The 19,074-nt window shown below is 35.6% G+C and overlaps 2 protein-coding genes across 6 annotated transcripts; both read left to right on the top strand.

Annotated features, from left to right (window-relative positions):
- The first annotated feature begins 1,455 nt into the window (after positions 1-1,455).
- Positions 1,456-5,322, top strand: LOC147478948 (protein N-terminal asparagine amidohydrolase family protein). 3 transcript variants are annotated; one of them, XM_086583928.1, is made up of 10 exons: positions 1,456-1,614; positions 1,694-1,888; positions 2,126-2,190; positions 2,263-2,362; positions 2,465-2,503; positions 2,589-2,768; positions 3,435-3,613; positions 3,695-3,814; positions 4,741-4,858; positions 4,964-5,322. In XM_086583928.1, the coding sequence occupies exons 1-9, from the start codon at positions 1,567-1,569 to the stop codon at positions 4,844-4,846; spliced, it is 1,032 nt and encodes a 343-aa protein (XP_086440054.1). In that variant the 5' UTR covers positions 1,456-1,566; the 3' UTR covers positions 4,847-4,858; positions 4,964-5,322. The 3 variants fall into 3 exon arrangements, with proteins under 3 accessions (XP_086440054.1, XP_086440053.1, XP_086440052.1); XM_086583927.1 differs by having other exon boundaries at positions 1,688-1,888; positions 2,592-2,768; XM_086583926.1 differs by having other exon boundaries at positions 1,688-1,888.
- Positions 5,323-15,457: 10,135 nt separating this feature from the next.
- Positions 15,458-18,300, top strand: SEC15A (exocyst complex component sec15A). 3 transcript variants are annotated; one of them, XM_086582025.1, is made up of 2 exons: positions 15,458-15,623; positions 15,833-18,300. In XM_086582025.1, exon 2 carries the CDS (start codon positions 15,834-15,836, stop codon positions 18,201-18,203), a length of 2,370 nt encoding a protein of 789 aa, XP_086438151.1. In that variant the 5' UTR covers positions 15,458-15,623; position 15,833; the 3' UTR covers positions 18,204-18,300. The 3 variants fall into 3 exon arrangements, with proteins under 3 accessions (XP_086438151.1, XP_086438150.1, XP_086438149.1); XM_086582024.1 differs by having other exon boundaries at positions 15,798-18,300; XM_086582023.1 differs by having other exon boundaries at positions 15,788-18,300.
- The last annotated feature ends 774 nt before the right edge of the window (positions 18,301-19,074 follow it).

The following is a 19,074-nucleotide window of genomic DNA, read 5'->3' as shown; positions in this document are numbered from 1 at the left end:
TCTGCAATCACTTAAGGAGCTTAACAGATTGTTGTTCCAAGAAACCAACACTGTCGAAACTGAACAGAATGAAACAATACTTGTTAACTCTACGAGCCTCCTTGTGTTATCACACAATAGGAAAGAGAAAGCACATAAAATAAGAAATGTGCTTTTGTCTGAACACTTTTACGAGGTATGTGCGTGAAAACTTAATTTTTTCAAGATGGGTTTTTTAACTTCAGATTTCCTAGATGAAGATCGTGACTTTGTAATGAGGTAAAACATATGGAAAAATGTTTCACAAGGTAGTTAGACCAACATGTATATTTTGAATTGATGGCGCAAACTTCAAAAGTGGAAGTTGTTTGGAACTTTTAGAGTAGTGCACGCGACTGTTTTTTAGCAGAATAAGTTCAGTTAGCTTTGTTTTTGTGAGTTTTTTATTTGTCTTATTTTTATAGGGTTTTATTATTATTGTTTTTTTTTTTTTTTTTTGGATAATCTACGAAAAAAAGAATTTGATGATTGTTTTTTTTTTTTTTTTTTAGTTTTTTTGTATTATCTACTCTTCGAATAAAAGAAAATTTTGTTGTTGTTGTTGTTATTTTTTTATTTTTTTTATTTATAGTATATACTCTTCAAATAAAAGAAAAATTTTTTTTTTGTTGTATATTCTCTTCGAAGAAAAGAAAATGTTAGTTTTGTTGTTGTTTTTTAGTGGAATTTTTATTTATAATGATTACAAATTTTACAAATAATTAGGACAAGCATCCAACAAGCTGTGACGCAAGTCCTTTCTGAACTGCAAATTCTATCCTCCTTAATACAAACTCGTTATAACCAACTGTCATTAGGTTGTAGTCCATAACTATCTGCAATCACTTAAGGAGCTTAACAGATTGTTTTAGGATTTAGGGTTTAGGGTTTAGGGATTAGGGTTTAGGGTTTATTGAAAAATTAAAAATAAACCGAAATACTTAATAACACCTTGCTTTTCTCACTTATTCCATCTCCACTTAATTAAAGACATATTAACCAATATTATATGCTAGAATCTCCACATTCTATGTCGCCTTGCTTTCTCACTTCTTCCATCTCCACTTAATTAAAGACATATTAACCGGTTTTCTTAAGTTCTCTCTCTCTCACACATACTACCTTTTCATGTTTCACTCATTTTCCTTATTTTACTTATTACGTTATTAACTATTTGTCCATTAATCATCTCTTACTCGCTAAATTGGTATATATTATTTATGTATTTCCAAAGAAATCAATCTACTCTTCACTCTTGTATGTGAAATTGAGGATTTTCATTTTTAATACGAATCTTATAATCTATTATTTGTTTTTCTTTCTATCAATTTTGTATTGAGTTCAGAAGAAAAAATAGACCTCGCTTGGCTCGCAGCCTATGGCCATATCTAGGCTTGGGCTGGCCCTACTAAAAAGTATTCAAGATAGTGAAGTGTTATTCAACAGTGAGTGAAGACTACTAAAAAGCAGTAGACAAAGCTAAGAAGAAGCGGGCTGGGTCTGCCTAACACAAAAGGAGGACCCAAAAACAAAGGAGACCAACAAACCATGATCTTCGTTGACGGGTTACCTTTCTCCGGGCCAACGTCATCTCAGGTAAAGAATCTCTCTTTTTTTATCTTGTGTTTGGAATATGTTTTAATACAGAAGTAGATACATGTTGCACTAGGCACAGGGCAGTGACAAGGATCTGGTGATTGCTCTGTTGCAACATCCTACACTAGTATCTTCTTCAAATGCAATCAAGTCACTCCCGGAGAGGAAGGTCTTATTTTCTCAAGAATATGATGGTGTAGAGAGGTCGACACATAGGAAGCTTGTTTATGTTTTCCAAAGAGAATATGCAACTGTTGATCCTGAGCTTGTTGAGGTACTTTTTAAATTTTGATACCTCGGCATTATATTCTTAGATGACACCTTTATTGAATTCTAGCTCCATTATCAAATCAGTGTCTATTGTGCGTGTGTGTGCTTGTTTTAAATGATCACACAGTCTCTCCAATAGATGCATAGTTTCAGTAGTAAATGCACTAAATAAATATTGCTTATTTTGCGTGTTTGTTATGGTACTGATAATTTATTTATTTCTTCACTTTCATTCTTAAAGTTAGTTGGCACAGATGAAGCGACCACTTGTGTTGGTGTTGTTATTCGCAACCGCAAAACTGGAATGTAAGAGTTAATATCCTTTCCGTGACAAGATAGTAAGTCTTGGGGCTGACACTTGGTGTCTGTTGATCACAGGACCTCTGTTTCACACATAGATTCTCCAAATGTTGTTGATCAGGGCCTTAATCAGATGTTATCGCTACTTGTTGATGAGAATTCAAATGACGAGCTCGAAGTTTGTTTTTCCCTTACTCCTCGGAAACATTTACTTTTCACTTTTTGTTTTGGTCTTTTAGTGCTTTTCGTGAACTAAAGTCTATACAGCATATTATTGCAGGTGCATCTCGTTGGTGGCTTTGAAGATACCTCACCCGAAGTATGGCCTAAGATCTTATAACTTTTCTTTCTTTGTGATGAGATCTTAAGTAAATGAAGTTGAAACACATCAAATTTGGTTGCAGCAGAACAATGCTATAAGCAGTGAAGAGCACAGTGGGCATTCTTTTCCTCTATGTTCAATGTTACTTCATGCTTTGAAGAACCGACGAGAACGATTTCACATCCAAACTCTCTTTGTCCTTGGCCACAATACAGGAAGTGATTCTGACAGATATTCATACCCCATTATGCATGGTTTTGTGGTCAGTAAATGCTATTTCCTTCTACATTCTGATTTCTTATTGCCACAACATGTGATGTGAGACGACGAAAAAAATAAAAAACGAGAAAAGGAAATGTGATGATGATGATGATGACACCTTTTGATTATTTTATTTATTTCATTTTCATTTTCCCAACCAAATGACATGCAAAATGTGCTCCTTTTTGTGTCCAATAAAATATGCAACAGAAATTATTTCCATAAAAATACCAATCAGAATGAAATAAAAACAGCCCAAGTATCTGAGTAGTTGAAGTAACAAACTTCGTACGTTATCATTGTATTATCTTATTCCTCCTTAGAGTGTATTGTGTTGAGCTCTTTTTGTTTCTCGTGGCTCTAAGAACTCACGAGTCACAGCATTCTGAATTCAAGAGCTTTTGCTTTGAGATCTAGATTATTATGGCATGTAGAGCAAGGATGTGATAGAGCGTTCTTTGCATTACTGGAAGAGATGCATATCATATTACAATCTTAAAGGGATTTGTAAATGCAAATATCTGTTTGCAATCAATTGTCGACTTAGGGGATCAAAGTAATTGGACTGAGCAGATATGTGAGCTGGTGTTTTACTTGTTTTTATTTGGTTCAATCCTGACATGGTTATTAGAATTCTTACATGGGGACCTATCTTTGCTTTTCCTAGGTAGAAACCTGCACTGGAACAATTAGTCCTGCTAATTTTGATAGAACTTCAAGATGCCCCGATGAAATTGTCAGGAGAATCCGAGTGACAGTTTCTTCTGGGGATCCCACTTGGAACAGAAAGCTACTAGAGACATATGACACAAAGAATGACCGGTTTCAGATTGCTGCATGCTCTTGGTAAGTTTTTGCATTTAACCTCTACCGTGTAGAGAATAATAATTTCACTGATGCTATCTACACTACTTTCTGGTGATACAGGACATCACGTTGGAAATATATTGCGTTTTCACTGCAGCAACTTTCCGATTCAGAAATCCTCCTTAGATGTTCTACCTCACCGTTTGTTGAGGGACCAGATTTTGTTGATAACGAAAGAAGGTGTGCACTAAGTACAATAAGTGTGGTGGTTTTAATGCTCTATATTAGATAAATCTGAAGCACAGTTTCTCTGATTCGTTGGGTTTGTTGTCTGTGATTAATGGTCAGTAATACATCTTGATATACCTGTTCATAATATTGGATTTGTACAAGTGGTTCTACTAGGATGGTACTGTGTTATGCCTGAAGCAAAGAATCATAGCCAGCCGTCAAGCTTATAGAATTGCCCATACTCTTTATTATAATTCTCCCCATTTTGTTCTATGTTTCTTTCTTGATTGGATTAGTATGGCCTGGATTGTATTGGTTCTTTGCAGAATCCTTCATCTTTGTGGCGTTTCTGTTGGCCCTCTTCCTGGGCTAAGAAGAGATAGTGTTGTATTTTACTGGTCACCAATCTTCCAGGGATTTATACTGAGTAAATCACATCAATTTAGAACACATCAGTTACTCAACGCCATTATATCCCCAGTGCCCTTTACCATTGTTTATCTTTAGAAGTCTGTATTCTCCACACCAAGTCCCTGGTATCTTTCTGTAGAGAGTAGGTATCGGTCAACTCTGACTTGTATTTCTTTGACCCATCGTGGAGTTGTCACCTGATTCTTGTGTTTCAGATTAGTCTTTTTTTGCTCTTGTCTAACCTGGCGAGGATTCCTTTACGCCACTAGCACATGTTGTGTTGTTGTACTGACTGGTTTCTTTTGTTTGTTTTTGTACTTCTTGTTTTTGTGGTTGATTTCCATTAAGAGGATACTAACTTACTATTTCCAGAAAAAAAAAGACAAACACTAAAATATGCGAATTTTTTTCTGAAGACACCCTAGGTTGTAAGAACTCAAATGGTTTTTATATGGCCGTCTTTTTCAATCATTATATCCTTTGCACTCTTAAATTTTTTGAATCTAGTAGTTGGTTTTGCACAGGCTGTTCGACTATTTGATTAAACACCCAAACTGGAGTGAAACCTTTCCTATGAGGAAGCCACGAATATTTGAGAGGACTGCTGATGAAGGCTGGATAAGATGCTAGCAACCTATGAAGGTGGCTCTCTCCCTCTTTCTCCAGTCTTCATAAAATGTTGTCTGCTTCAGTGACATCACCTACAACTTCTGAAGTGCATCCTGATAATTTTAATTATGTTTGCAGTAGGAGTTGGCCGGCGGGGTTGTCCTCTTTACATTGCTTTCTGAAGCATTTGCATACAAGATACTGTCCGGAAGCTGAAGCATGCCCGGAATTTATACATTGGCATATCAATTTCAAATCCTTCTATTCTCCAAGTGTAACCATGATCCGTTTGATTAAGGTGCTGTTAATGTGCTAGAAAATGTAACTAAATGTCTGACCTGATAGAGTGCAGGTAAAACTTCCTTTGAATCCCAAGGTTTCTAACGTGAACTACAGATTACAGAAACCAATCTAGTTCTGAATTCTAATGTGTGTGCTCTCTTTAAAATTTGAATGTTGAATTTAATCTCAATGGCAATAACTCGAAATTCTTCTTCCTTGTTGTTTGTTCGAACTTAGGTTTTGGCGTCCTAAAATTTATATTCTGAAGGTAAGATGATCCCAGATTTTAGTATTCATTTTTTTTAATATTCATTTTTAAAACCACCACACTTATTGTAATTTGCAAATCTACATTCTAAAAGAGATATACATGAGTATATAGAAGAGAGAGAAAGATATTGGAGAAGAAAATGACTAATGTTTGGGCGAGTCAAATAGCGACTCACTTAATTATAAAGTTTGATTTCCAATGAATCCGTTGGACGACGTTGTCAGAATTTGGCAAAACAATTAAGACAAATAATGCTTTTGAATTGTAAATGACAATTATATAATTGGTTGTTGCATACTTGCATATAATTAGTTGGATGGGAGTTTAAGCACGTACAGTAAAATTTGTGGAATATTTGAATTATATAGCTAAATATATATTACAATTTCTCTTAAAATGTACGAATTTTTTAAATCCGAATTTTTATTTCAAAATGTTTAATACTCGTATAAAACTTAATTACTACAAATTATTAATGTATTGCGAATTTTTGACCAAATTATTCTAACTTACGTGTAAACAAATGAAACTCGAATTATTCCCCTATAATTCCTGTATTCCGAATTAACAAGGATGGACACCATCTGCTTAATAATGAAGCACGATGCACAATACATGCACAATACGTGGTTAAGACTTTGGAAGTTTATTTGGATGGTAACTGTAAAAGTGTGATTGAAGACTGTACTTCGTAGAAAGGATATATCAAAGATTTCTAGGAAAAACAATTTGAATTAATTGTGTGTTGGATCAAGAGTATATAGTACCGTAAGTTTGTAACACTACTATTATTTGCCCGTGTCGTACGGCACAGATATGTGCATTTTTGGCACCTCGACGCGCATCTGCCCCCCCTCTCTGTACTATAGATACGCGCGCTTTTGGTGCCTCGACGCACATCTATCCTCCGTATGGCACAGATACGTGCGGCCTTCGCTCGCCCCCCCCCCCTACTAAAAAAACTCCAACCGAAGCCCATTAAAAGCCCAACAAAAAAGCCCAAGCCCAACCGAAGTCCACTAAAAGTCAAGCCGCATTTGTTGACTTCAATAATGATGCAACACTCTTATTCCACATTATTAAACAACCCACACCTCATAAGCCCTAGGATTTGCCACCTCATAAACAAGATCCAAAGGTTAGAGTAGGGGGTGGTGTTGGATGTCCAGCACCACCCTTCTTTGTTATATAGATCTTTGCCCGTCAACAGTAATGTTGTTTATTTGGTGCAAGTGAAAACATAGGTGATAACAGAATTTGTAAGATAATGAAAAGAAAATTCCAACAGAAGAAGGGGTTTGTAGTTATCATTTAGGATTTAAAATGAACTCTAACCTTTTCTTATCAATTATATATTATTTGCTATTGTGATGTTAGAAAGGTTGCAAATCAAGTAATCAACACTATGGACTATGGAGTAATTTGTTTTTTCGATAATGCACCACTTTGGATCGAGTATGGACTGGGACTTAAATAATTATTTGTTGAACATTGGCTAGAATGGTTATTGGGGTGATCAATTTCGATAATTTTATGACTTCAAACACATCTAATATAGTGAAACATATTATATATATATATATATATATATCAGTTATACATTATTTACATACTAGGTATTACTCGTGCCTACGACACGGTTTGTTATGAGATGTTTATTATGTTGTTTGTGGTATTAATTCTGGTACACCCAAATATTTTCAAATGTGTAGGCCATGTGAGAATTTGTAGACATTTAATTTTATTTTGAATTGGTACTATACATTGTTGTATGTGTGACCTATGTTCAAAACTTGCATATTCAATATTTACACTCTAGGTATTATCAAAGGCACGAAGTGCTATTGAAGTTATTTCTGAAACAGTATTTAAATTGATCAAAGAAAATAAAAAAAATAAAATAGTAGTAAAATTAGGATAAGTCAAATCTTTTTATTCTAGTTATTGGTTTTAAGCCCGTGTCTCTCAACTTCTCAAGTCGATAGCTAGCAATACTAATATGTATCTACGGAGACCCTAACAGCATAATAAAATTACACTACACATTTTTGTCCACACACAATAAGTTACCAACTATATCAATAATTAAACTAAATAATTGTCAAACATTAACATGTTTATTCTTGATGTGGTGAGAATCAAGTATTCTGGTCTACCAAAAAAATCAAATATGTAAATTAAAAGGAGACCTTCTAAGAGTGTATAAGATGTCACCAACAATGCTAAGTTGCATGACTTTGATAAAATTCAATATATAAAATCCTTAATTATGCTCTTACTTATTATGCTACTTGCTCGATCAAGTTCATAGATTGCCTCAATTACAATGCACGTTGGGCCATCAAAAGTGAAGTTTCGCTGAAACAATGATATTATATACATGACTGCAAAACTCACACATCAAAACCTAAAAGGAAAACCCACACAACTAAGTCAGGGTTTTGAAATAAGCCAAATAGCTTTAAGGTTGCTCCGAATGGTATACTCTGAAAGCTGAACGAGTTCATGGAAACTTTTTTTTTTTTTTTTTTTGTACTCTTCGAATAAAAGAAAATGTTAGTTTTTTTTTTTGGTAGTATATATTCTTCAAATAAAAGAAAATGTTGTTGTTGTTTTTTTTGTTGTTGTTGTTGTAGTATATATTCTTCGAATAAAAGAAAATATTGTTGTTGTTGTTGTTGTTGTTGTTGTTGTTTTTGTTTTTGCAGTATATACTCTTCGAATAAAAGAAAATGTTGGGGGGTTTATTTTTTGGTAGTATATACTCTTCGAATAAAAGATTTTTTTTTTTTTTCTGTAGTATATACTCTTTGAATAAAAGAAAATTTTTTTTTTTTTAGTAGTATATACTCTTCGAATAAAAGAAAATGTTGGGGGGTTTATTTTTTGGTAGTATATATACTTTTCGAATAAAAGAAAATGTTGGTTTTTTTTTGTAGTATATATTCTTCGAATAAAAGAAAATGTTTTTTTTTGGGTAGTATATACTCTTCGAATAAAAGAAAATGTTTAGGTTTTTTTTTTTTTTTTTTTTTTTTTTTGTATATACTCTTCAAATAAAAGAAAATATTGGGCTCGGGTTAGGCCTCAACCCGACCTAACCCGTCTGAGTTCCACCCCTAAGTCACAACCATAACATTTGTAAAGTAGCTAGGGTATGCAGTACTCTTAACATCACCACTAATTTAATAAACTTCTCAAACTCATTACAGTCATATAATTAGAAGCTCACATCGAATAATAGTCAACAATATACTTATTTAGGAGAAAAAAACATAAAACAAATTTATCAAACTTATATTCAAACATAGAACTCCATTTGTTATTAAGAAAAATACACAACTAAAGTGAAGGGGATGTGTAAAGCCAATCATATACATACCCAAAGAACATAGTACATTGAAGTTATCAGAAACTGAGACCAAATATTTATGTCACACCATAATATTTTTTAAAGAAATAGATGCTACATCACCAATGAAAAGATTCATTTGAGACTAAGATTTTGAGGTTTGTGAAATATACTATAAAGCCTAACCCTGAAAATTAGATATTCTCATTAATGTGAAATAAAAAATGATCAAATACTCATTAGATTGCTCACAGCGGGAAACAACTATTCAATACTTACCGAGCCAATTTTTTCGATCATAACATCAGGAAAGGTAAGTTCTTTCCTATTAAGAATAACATTGATTAGTGTAGCATTACAATCGGTAGAATGACTTTTTCCTTAACCAAAATAATGGTAGAAACATAACAACACGCCGCGGAGACTTTTCTCTGTCTCAATGCTTGCTCATTACTAACAAAAAAAAAATCTTCCTAGTGGTCAAGCAAATTGGATCAATCAAATTTCAACGAAAGTGGCATCAACTACCATATAGTCATTTTCCATAGATACTTCACAACATCGAACTTGTATACTGGATCAAAGTTTCACGACGGCGATCATTATTGACTGGACATGGCAAAAATGGACTAACAACATCAACATGAAGAAAAACAGTAAGAAACAAAGCAAACTTCATTTCGTCAAGTGTGGCCGACGAAGAAGGACACGTAATCAGTATTCTGTAATGTAAAAGTTACCTGAGACTTTGCTGGTTAGAGACGGAGAAAAGATGCCTGACTGAAGTCGATCACTGACGATTCAAATACCTAGCTTTTACTAAAAGTCTTAAACAAATACCAAGAAAATACGTCAATAAAGCAGGCAAACAGAATTTCTTATCTAGATGATAAAGATGTTAAATATAATATGAACATTCCGCTAAAAAAATATAGATAGCAAGATATATAGGGGCATGTTATTTCGTATCTTTTGAAGGTTTTTCTAAAAGGTTCCAGCAAGCAATTTAAAGGAAATTTATATCAAATGGAAAGGAGGGAAGAAGTTATAAGAGAATTTGGAATGAATAATTTATGGCGAGTGGACAGTTTAAGAAGCTAATGAAGTGGTAGATGCAACGGAAGTGACAAAGTATCTAGCTGTTTTGCTTTGGCAGAACTTAAACCCAATAACCAAATGGTAATGGAAATTTATAGTGTAAATTTATATTAAATCCCCAAAGGTCAAAAAACTTTTTCATTTAAAAAAATAACACCCGCAGCTACGAAAATGGGATTTGAAGGTCTTATTAAGAAAGAGAACTGTTTCAGTGGTTCTTGTCTCTTGGGTAGTCAAAAGTTAGCTCGAGAAATAAAACATTTGCATGTGGTACGGTTGAATGACTAATTAAGTTATGGAAAAATATTTAGTAACATTTAACTCACTAACAACATACTTTAATTTTCATTGAGAATATTCTCAAAGGGGTTTCAAAACAATCTTTGTCGTACACATGTTTTTAGCCGATCCCAAAACAATCATACCCTAATGCAGATCCCTGCGCGATCCCGACCACCATTTGTCTTCCCATTTTATTTTGTTATAATAGATATTTCATCAAAAATAAAATGACATTGTGATCCAAACGCGGCATAAACTACTATTTTGTGGTTCGAGAGAAGCTATGTGTCAATTTGTGTGTACCATGATGACCATCTAAGTGAAGGGAAGGGTTATCTCCATCTCTAGCTTTTGATTTTCTATATGGCATGAGAAACCGATTTTGACAGAGTACATGTATAATTAAGAAAAGAGTTTTTACAATTCCGTTTTTTCACTTTAATCCCGTGTGCATGTACATAGGGGTGTAATACGGGGCGGGCTGGGTCAACCGCGGGTCAAATAGTGATGGAGCCGGGCATTTATGGTCTAGGGATACAAATCCGGTGGTCCCGACGGGCGGGGAAAGGGGGTTAAAGTGTCATGTCTTAGTACCATCACCCGCCGTTGGGTGGAAGACTTCTGGGTGGGCGAAGTTTTTGGCGGTCATCCGGGTGATGGGTGGAAATTATTATTTTAACCCAATTTCACTCAAAAAAACTTTCTAATTCTGCAAGTAATATATTTCCAATTCACAAAGATAGAGAAAAATGGAATCAATCAATAAAAATAAAAAAAAAAAAAACTTGAATTTGAACCCAAAACCATATTTGTAAATTTGAAACTTATTTATCGTGATTTACCATTTGTAAATTGATTCTTTTCCATAACATGATAAAATGAAGATGGGAGCGAGGATCTATGGTATAAAATAATAAAATATAAACTAAAAGAATTCGAAATGAATACAAGGATGAATGATTTATCTTCTCCAAAATTCGGAAGTTGAATTTGAACTTTTGATATTTTCCCAATGTTCAAACTTGAATATGTGAAATTGATGTTGAACTCATAATTTTGTATTCATATCTCTCAAAATTCTACAAAAGTAAAAGAAATTATAAACAAAATACAAAAATATTAGAGTTAGAGTCTTGAAATTGTGTGGGTCAACGGGTTGAGTCAAACTTTTGACACTTGGGTCGGGCGGCTTGATCGGTCGGATTTGAGCATAGAACTATACATCCATAGCCGACCGCGATAAAAAGCGGTGGCGGGGGGGTCTATTTTCGGGTCGGTGCGGGTTTGGGTGGCGGGTGAAGACCGGGTACCCTACCGGATGATGGGTCAACGGTTTTTTTTTACACTCCTACATGTACACATGAACTACACACGGAGACTTTTCTTCCACGTTGAAGCAAACTACAATAGAGTGGCCGAAGTCACTAAACTATGAGACCCACGAACATCTCACATTCAAGGTTTTAAATCTCTTCCTTATTTACTATCTAGTCTCTCTTTCCAGTACTACTGGTGCAACTGTCAACAACAAAATCTTTAATATTTCATCGAAAGATTCTCCTGCCCTCAATATATATATATTCTCTTTGTTTCATCTTCTTGCGAATATGACCTCTTGCAAAAATGAGTTCGAAGAAACCAAATTATGGAAACGGGTTCTCAGCCAAGTCCAAGTCCAACGACAAGGCAAGCTTTGCACACGTTTTCCAGGGATCAGCAGCGCCTTCCCTGGGACCCAGCATGAAGGGGCCTATAATTGGACCCCGGCCTAATGTTAAGCACGGAAAGCGCCCGTGGTTCGAAGTTGCAGAAATGCATGGTCAGGTTGCGTCGCCAACTTCACCAACATACTTGTATCTGCTGCCCACACAACTCTTCCTGATTCACCTGTACGTGATCAAAGATGACTTTGGTCCATCCGCGATCACTTCCGCTTTTCTCTGAGGGAGGTGAACATGGTTGGGAATGTGTGAAAATGGAGTTCAGAAGTGTTATAAAATATATGATGCATGACTATATCTAAGTATATCGTATAAGTATGGTATGTAGTCCTTGTATGGGCGTATGACCTTTGTATGTATCCATGGTAATAAAAGGAGGTTGGAAGTATCTTGTTCTTGCTATTGGGTTGCTACCACAAAAATCCTGTGTGTTATCATGCATCAACTGCAATCTTAGTATTAGTCAATTTTTCTATTTAAGTCATGGAAAATGATTTCTTTTACGAATTCCTTTTTTCTCAACCTAATGAACAAGATTGATAAAAACTGAAATTTTTCTGTTATTGCCATTTATTTATCGAGTTTATTACCTTTATTATGACATAGAAATTCTCAATTTTCAAACTTGATACAGCTCATAAAATATATGGTTTGACCTCTGACTCAATATATACAATAACTAGAGTGATTGAGAATTTTGAAAAAAAAAATCAAGCCAAAAGTAATCATATTTCCTTATTCTAGAGATTGATCACCTAGTAGCAAATCAATAATTCCATTGTCTTTATTTAAATTTCTTTCCTTATTTTGGACGACTGTACAAAACTACAACACTCCATTATATTATATTTATTTTTATTATTCTAAAAGTCATTAACTCAATTAAGTTTTATTTTGAATTTAGTTTTTATTTATCTATTGGTAAGTCTGTTTTAAATCGGGGTTCGAGTCCCAGACCTCTGGTATCTTTAATTAGTTTGTTTCCATAATTTGCTAGTTGGCACCTACAAAGGATTATATATACTAATAATAATAATAATAATAAGTTTGTTTCCATATTTTTAAACTTTTTAATCCTTTACCATCAGTTTAAGATGATTCTTCCTTAATTTGTTTCGAGTCCGGATTCACTATATATTGATGATGCATCTATAAGGCACTTGTAATTAGTTGTTGTAAACCCAATTAAGTAAACGGCTCCATTAAATTATTATTAAAATGGTAACATCAGGTATCCAGGTAGCACTCGATCTTGGAGGAGTGTCTTGGGAGCTTAAAAACTTGGTAAGACTTTGGCAGCTGTTTTGAAATTGGCACTAATTTCATATAGTAGAAATTAAGGGGTTGCCGTTTTAAGAAAATTGATTAATTAAAGCACCGACTTACCCTATAGAGGTGATGTTTTTAACTCTTGATAATGTTCAAGGTAAATATCGTAACACTCTGTATAGGTAATTTGGTGCTTCTCTTTAAAATGAAGATTTCTTAATGGCTCTTACAAAGTATATGGTGTGCGGAGCCCATGTGAGGGCATTTTTTAAAATAGATTTTTAGTCATATAATGGATTATCATAATAGTTGCCAAATGGCCTCTAAACCTCGCTAGTATTTATGAAAAACACTCGAAAAAAACATATTTTGACGATTTATATGCTGAATTATTTGTCGGTTGTTAAGAGCGATATATCCATTATTATATCGCAACGTGTTCTAAATTAATACGTCCGGATGATTCCGACCGTTATGAATTATAGTTATTGTATCCTTAACTTCATCGGAAGATTCGAAAAGGAATTTTCCAGTTATGGGATCGAATTATAAAAAAAAAAGGGTTGTATATATATATATATATATTGCCGCGTGTCTGGTTTGGATTGTCCATTAAAGACTGTTAGCAAATTTTATGTAACTTAATAATATACACATACTAATTAGAATGAATTCACTGTTGATATCGTTATTGAAAATGTTTTTTTTTTTTTGAAAAGTTGCTAGGATTAGGCAGATTTCCACCTGTATTAATATCTTAATTATTGAAAATTTTAATCCTACACTAAAAAAAAAAATAATAATAAAACAACACAAAACATATGACTCCCTGTTATTGAAGGACTCCCCTGCATGCTCTTGCATAATTGTTTAATTTTGACACCTGTGAGCACTTTCAACTTGAAAAACTAACCATTATTTCTTCCCACTGATTCTTTTGTTCAGACTTTAGGTATTCGCTATCTTCTTCTATATTCAGCTAATTTCTTTGTTACCCACATAATTAAGTCACAAAATCTTTTCTTGCGCCAACACAAACGTTTGCAAAACATATTCATATAGCTGAAGCTTGCATGCACAACTTTACAAATAGATAAGAAGGAACATTTCCATTTTAATTTATACCTGGAATAAACTGGGGAGGACAAGTTCATAATACCAAAAGAGTGAAAAGACTAATCAACAACTAGAAAGAAAGGAACATGCAGTACTAGCTAGCTAGTAGTAGTCCTATGTCGTCCTATTTAGAAAAGATATCGGAACAAGAACTCTTCTTGTTAGAGCCTCAGAGTGACGTCCAAATTTTCCTTGGAACTCACTTGTACACCGTCCTCATCTTCATCCAGCTTGCTTGTACCAGGGTCTGTATCTGTCGATTCTGATGTTTCACTCATTAATCCAGAGCGGTTATTAGGTACATTCCAAGGGTACTTTGGCGGGATGAATGTATGTTCCACTGGTGCTGCTGGATTATAGGGTCGATCTCTTGAAAACCTAACTTTATTATGTCCAGATGGAGCAGGTCTTCCCCACCTTGCTCTTGAACTGCAATTACATTCTGGTGGTCTAGAGCAAGGAAGGCGAGTGGATGCATGATGGCTCACTGCACGTGGTTTATTACCAATAATTTTTTGAAAAATCTTTTGGTGGAAACGATGCGCATTTTGGTGACCAATTAGCGCCATGGAAGAAGTAAATGACTGGCTGCAATAAGGGCATGGATAAGGCCTGGAGGCCAATGCTTCTTGCTGGGGTTGAGAAACATGGTTGGTGTTGCTGGGCTTTTTGTTATTTTTCTTCATGTTAATTAGGACACTGAACTCCGTGGAGATGCTAAAGAAGAATACCAGCTGATTGAGTTGGGATTCAAGAGCAGTAGATCGAGGGGATTATAAGGGAGAAAAAGGTTAACGTTACATGCCACACGCGTGTTGGCTAATTAAGATTTTGGACAAGTGCCATTGTATTGTGTGCTCTAAAAAGAAAGGATTCCTGACTCAATAAAAAGTCTTTGCAAACAAACTGACCTTCAACCCCCCACAACATTTGTAATGGTTTTATCAGGATTGAGCAAGGTGTTACATCTATATCTAGGAAAGTTATTTGCTTAATTTTTTTGATGTGCAACAAAAAAGGACCAATTAAGTTACAGAAAGAGCTGAGTAAAACCAAATGAAAAAATGAGTTGAACAATCCAAATTAAAAGGTTTGAACTTATCATCATCATATATATATATATGTTCCTAATTACACTTTGCTTGGTGTAAATGTTTAACAAATAGCATTAGTTAAAGGATTGATCTAGAAGTGTATTAGAATGCTATTTGCAATTGGAATATAAAATGTCATTTTCAAGAAAAAAGTGGGCGGACAGTTTGAAGCAAGTTTCGATACAACCCAAACCCAAACCCGAACAAAACCAACTAAAAGTGGGCCTTTCTTCCTTCCTCGGTCACCTATTAACAACATTCCTTCTTCTTCTGCTGCGATTGCTTTTGTTTCTGCGTTCCGATCGTTCCACGTGTAAGTACCGCTTTCAATGTCTCCTTGTTTCATTCAAATCATGCCTTTTTTTTTAATATTCTAATATAAAGATTAGTTCTTTTTTTTTTTTTAAATTTTGTTTCTTTGTTTGTTTACATCTTTTCTTAAAGAGAAATATTAGCATTTGATTTTTAATAATTCAGGAATTAATAGAGATTTGAATATCAATCTGTTGGAATATTAAAAAGAATGCAAGCGAAACCGAAAAGGAGACCAGTGACAGAGAATGGGGATGGAGGGGATGATTTGGTTCTTGCCACCTCCATTGGCAATGGGGAGGATTTGGCACCCATTGTCAGGCACGCTTTTGAAATGGGGAAGCCCGAGGCGCTCTTGATTCAGCTCAAGAGTGTGGTCAAGAAGAAAGAAGTCGAGATTGAGGAGCTATGCAAGCTACATTATGAGGAGTTCATTCTCGCCGTTGATGAGCTCCGTGGTGTGTTGGTCGATGCTGAAGATCTCAAGAGTGAACTTTCCAGTGATAATTATCGTCTTCAAGAAGTTGGGAGTTCTCTTCTATTGAAACTCGAGGAGCTCCTTGAGTCGTATTCGGTAAAGAAGAATGTTACTGTGGCTATTAAGATGTCAAAATTCTGTGTGCAAGTATTGGATCTTTGTGTCAAGTGTAATCAACATGTTTCAGAAGGTCACTTTTATCCTGCTCTAAAAACTCTTGATTTGATCGAAAGGAATCACTTGCAAAATGTTCCTGTTAAGACGCTCTATAGAGTAATTGAGAATCGAATACCAGAAATTAAGTCACATATCAAGAAGAAAGTTTCTACTGAGTTTAATGACTGGCTGGTTCATATAAGGAGCACGGCTAGGGAGATCGGACAAATGGCTATAGGACAAGCAGCATCAGCTCGTCAAAGAGATGAGGAAATGCACGCACGCCAGAAGGAGGCTGAAGAACAGATCCGTTCTGGTTTAGGAGATTGTGTTTACAGTTTAGATGTTGAGGAGATTGATGAAGATTCGGTTCTCAAGTTTGATCTTACACCTGTCTATCGAGCATTCCATATACATACTTGTCTTGGGATTCAAGATCAGTTCTGCGAGTACTATTATAAGAATCGGTCGTTGCAGCTTAACTCGGACTTGCAAATATCGTCAGCGCAGTCATTCCTCGAATCGCATCAAACCTTCTTTGCTCAAACGGCAGGGTACTTTATAGTGGAAGACCGGGTCTACCGGACTGCGGGGGGACTATTGTCAGTAAACCAGATGGAGACCATATGGGAAACGGCCATTGCGAAAATGACTTCAGTATTGGAAGAACAATTTTCCCGTATGGATACAGCAAGTCATCTACTCCTTATCAAGGACTATGTTACTCTTGTAGGTGCGACTCTCAGAAGATATGGATACCAGGTTGGGCCACTACTTGAGGTTCTTGATAGTACCAGAGATAAATACCATGAACTTCTTCTGAAAGAGTGCCACCAGCAAATTGTCGACGTTCTTGGCAATGACAGTTATGAACAGATGGTGCTGAAGAAGGAATATGAGTACAATATGAACGTTTTAGCGTTTCATCTTCAAACTTCAGACATAATGCCAGCATTCCCATATGTTGCACCCTTCTCCTCCTCTGTTCCTGATGCATGTCGAATTGTCCGGTCGTTCATTGAGGACTCTGTCAGTTACTTGTCGTATGGGGGGCGCATGAATTTCTATGATGTTGTGAAGAAGTATCTGGACAAGCTCTTGATTGACGTGTTGAATGAGGCCCTACTGAAAGCGATCAACAGTTCCACTACAGGTGTCTCTCAAGCAATGCAAATTGCTGCCAATATAACTGTTCTTGAACGAGCTTGTGATCTTTTTCTTCTCCAGGCGGCTCAACACTGTGGAATTCCTGTACGATTGGCTGAGAGGCCTCATGCTAGTTTAAATGCTAAGGTGGTTCTTAAGACATCAAGAGATGAAGCCTATCTTGCTTTGTTGAGACTGGTGAACTCGAAGATTGATGAGTTTATGTCTCTCACAGAAAACATCAATTGGACAGCAGAGGATATCCCACATGGTGAAAATGATTACATCAATGAGGTTGTCATCTACCTTGACACCCTGATGTCCACAGCTCAGCAAATCTTACCGTTGGAGGCCTTGGACAAAGTTGGGACTGGGGCCCTTGATCACATCTCTAACATGATTGTGACAGCTTTTCTTAGTGACAGTGTGAAGAGGTTCAATCTTAATGCAGTCATGGGTATTGACATTGACCTGAAGAGTTTAGAGTCTTTTGCAGATGAGAGGTTCCACAGTACTGGTTTGAGTGAGATACAAAAGGAAGGTAACTTAAGAGACTGCTTGTTAGAGGCTCGGCAATTAATCAACCTTCTATTGAGCAACCAGCCTGAAAACTTCATGAATCCTGTGATTAGGGAGAAGAACTATAGCGCTTTGGATTATAAGAAGGTAGCCACCATTTGTGAAAAATTCAAGGATTCTCCAGATGGTATTTTCGGAAGCTTGTCAAACCGGAATACAAAGCAGAACGCTCGGAAAAAATCAATGGACATGTTGAAAAGAAGGCTAAAAGATTTCAACTGAGAAAAGTAGAAACACTCTTCTTGTATTCCTTGTAGCTTCACTTTCACTTCATCTGAATAGTTTTAGATGAATTATTTTTTAAACTCACCTTTTTCAATCTTATGTGTGTTGCAAATTAAATAGCATCTCACTTATTCACTCGTAAATCCCTACTGGAGGTATTCTCGAGACATCTGAGAAGTTTATATAGAGAGGAGGTGGAAGAGTGTTCATTGCAGTTCTATTGACACATCTTACTTCTCTAACATTTTAGTTGTGCGCATCACCTGTAGTCTTTAAGCCTCCTTACTCTTTGTTCGAATTTGATGGTTGACTGAGGTTCCTCGACTTTGTTTAACTGGAGGGCAATGTACACTAGAACTTTGAACTCAGGAAACCATGACTATTACCGTTTGTGGTTCTTTTCATACGGCATAACAGTGAGGACTGTTATCCGTCGTACTAGGTAGACGCATACACCATACAATCGATATAATTGCTTTCCTGCATTTTTTCCATTGGGATCTCGGGACTCCATTGAACATTGGTCATATGTCATGTTTAAGTTCATAACCAATTAGTTGTACTAACAGGAATTTTACTTTTAGGAAGTTGAATCAAGGCACTGTTTGTAACAACTTACCTGAAAATAGCTGCGCTGTTTTTTACTTTATACCGAACAGGCTAATTGTTGTATAGAACTAATCATCGGTTCACCACAACACCAACATTAATTTGTAGAGCCTATCCAGATTACAGCTTTGCATTGTACTCCAAGGAAGCATGGATTGCGTGTTTTAGCATTTTTATTCTCAGGTGCCCTGTCCGCAAATGGATGGGTTTATGGCCTACCTTAAGCTTGGTTCACAGTAACCGTTTTATTACAACTAGG

Source organism: Coptis chinensis, chromosome 9, assembly GCF_015680905.1.
Source record: "Coptis chinensis isolate HL-2020 chromosome 9, ASM1568090v1, whole genome shotgun sequence".
Lineage (NCBI taxonomy): Eukaryota > Viridiplantae > Streptophyta > Magnoliopsida > Ranunculales > Ranunculaceae > Coptis > Coptis chinensis.
This window is presented reverse-complemented; position numbering and strand designations above follow the sequence as displayed.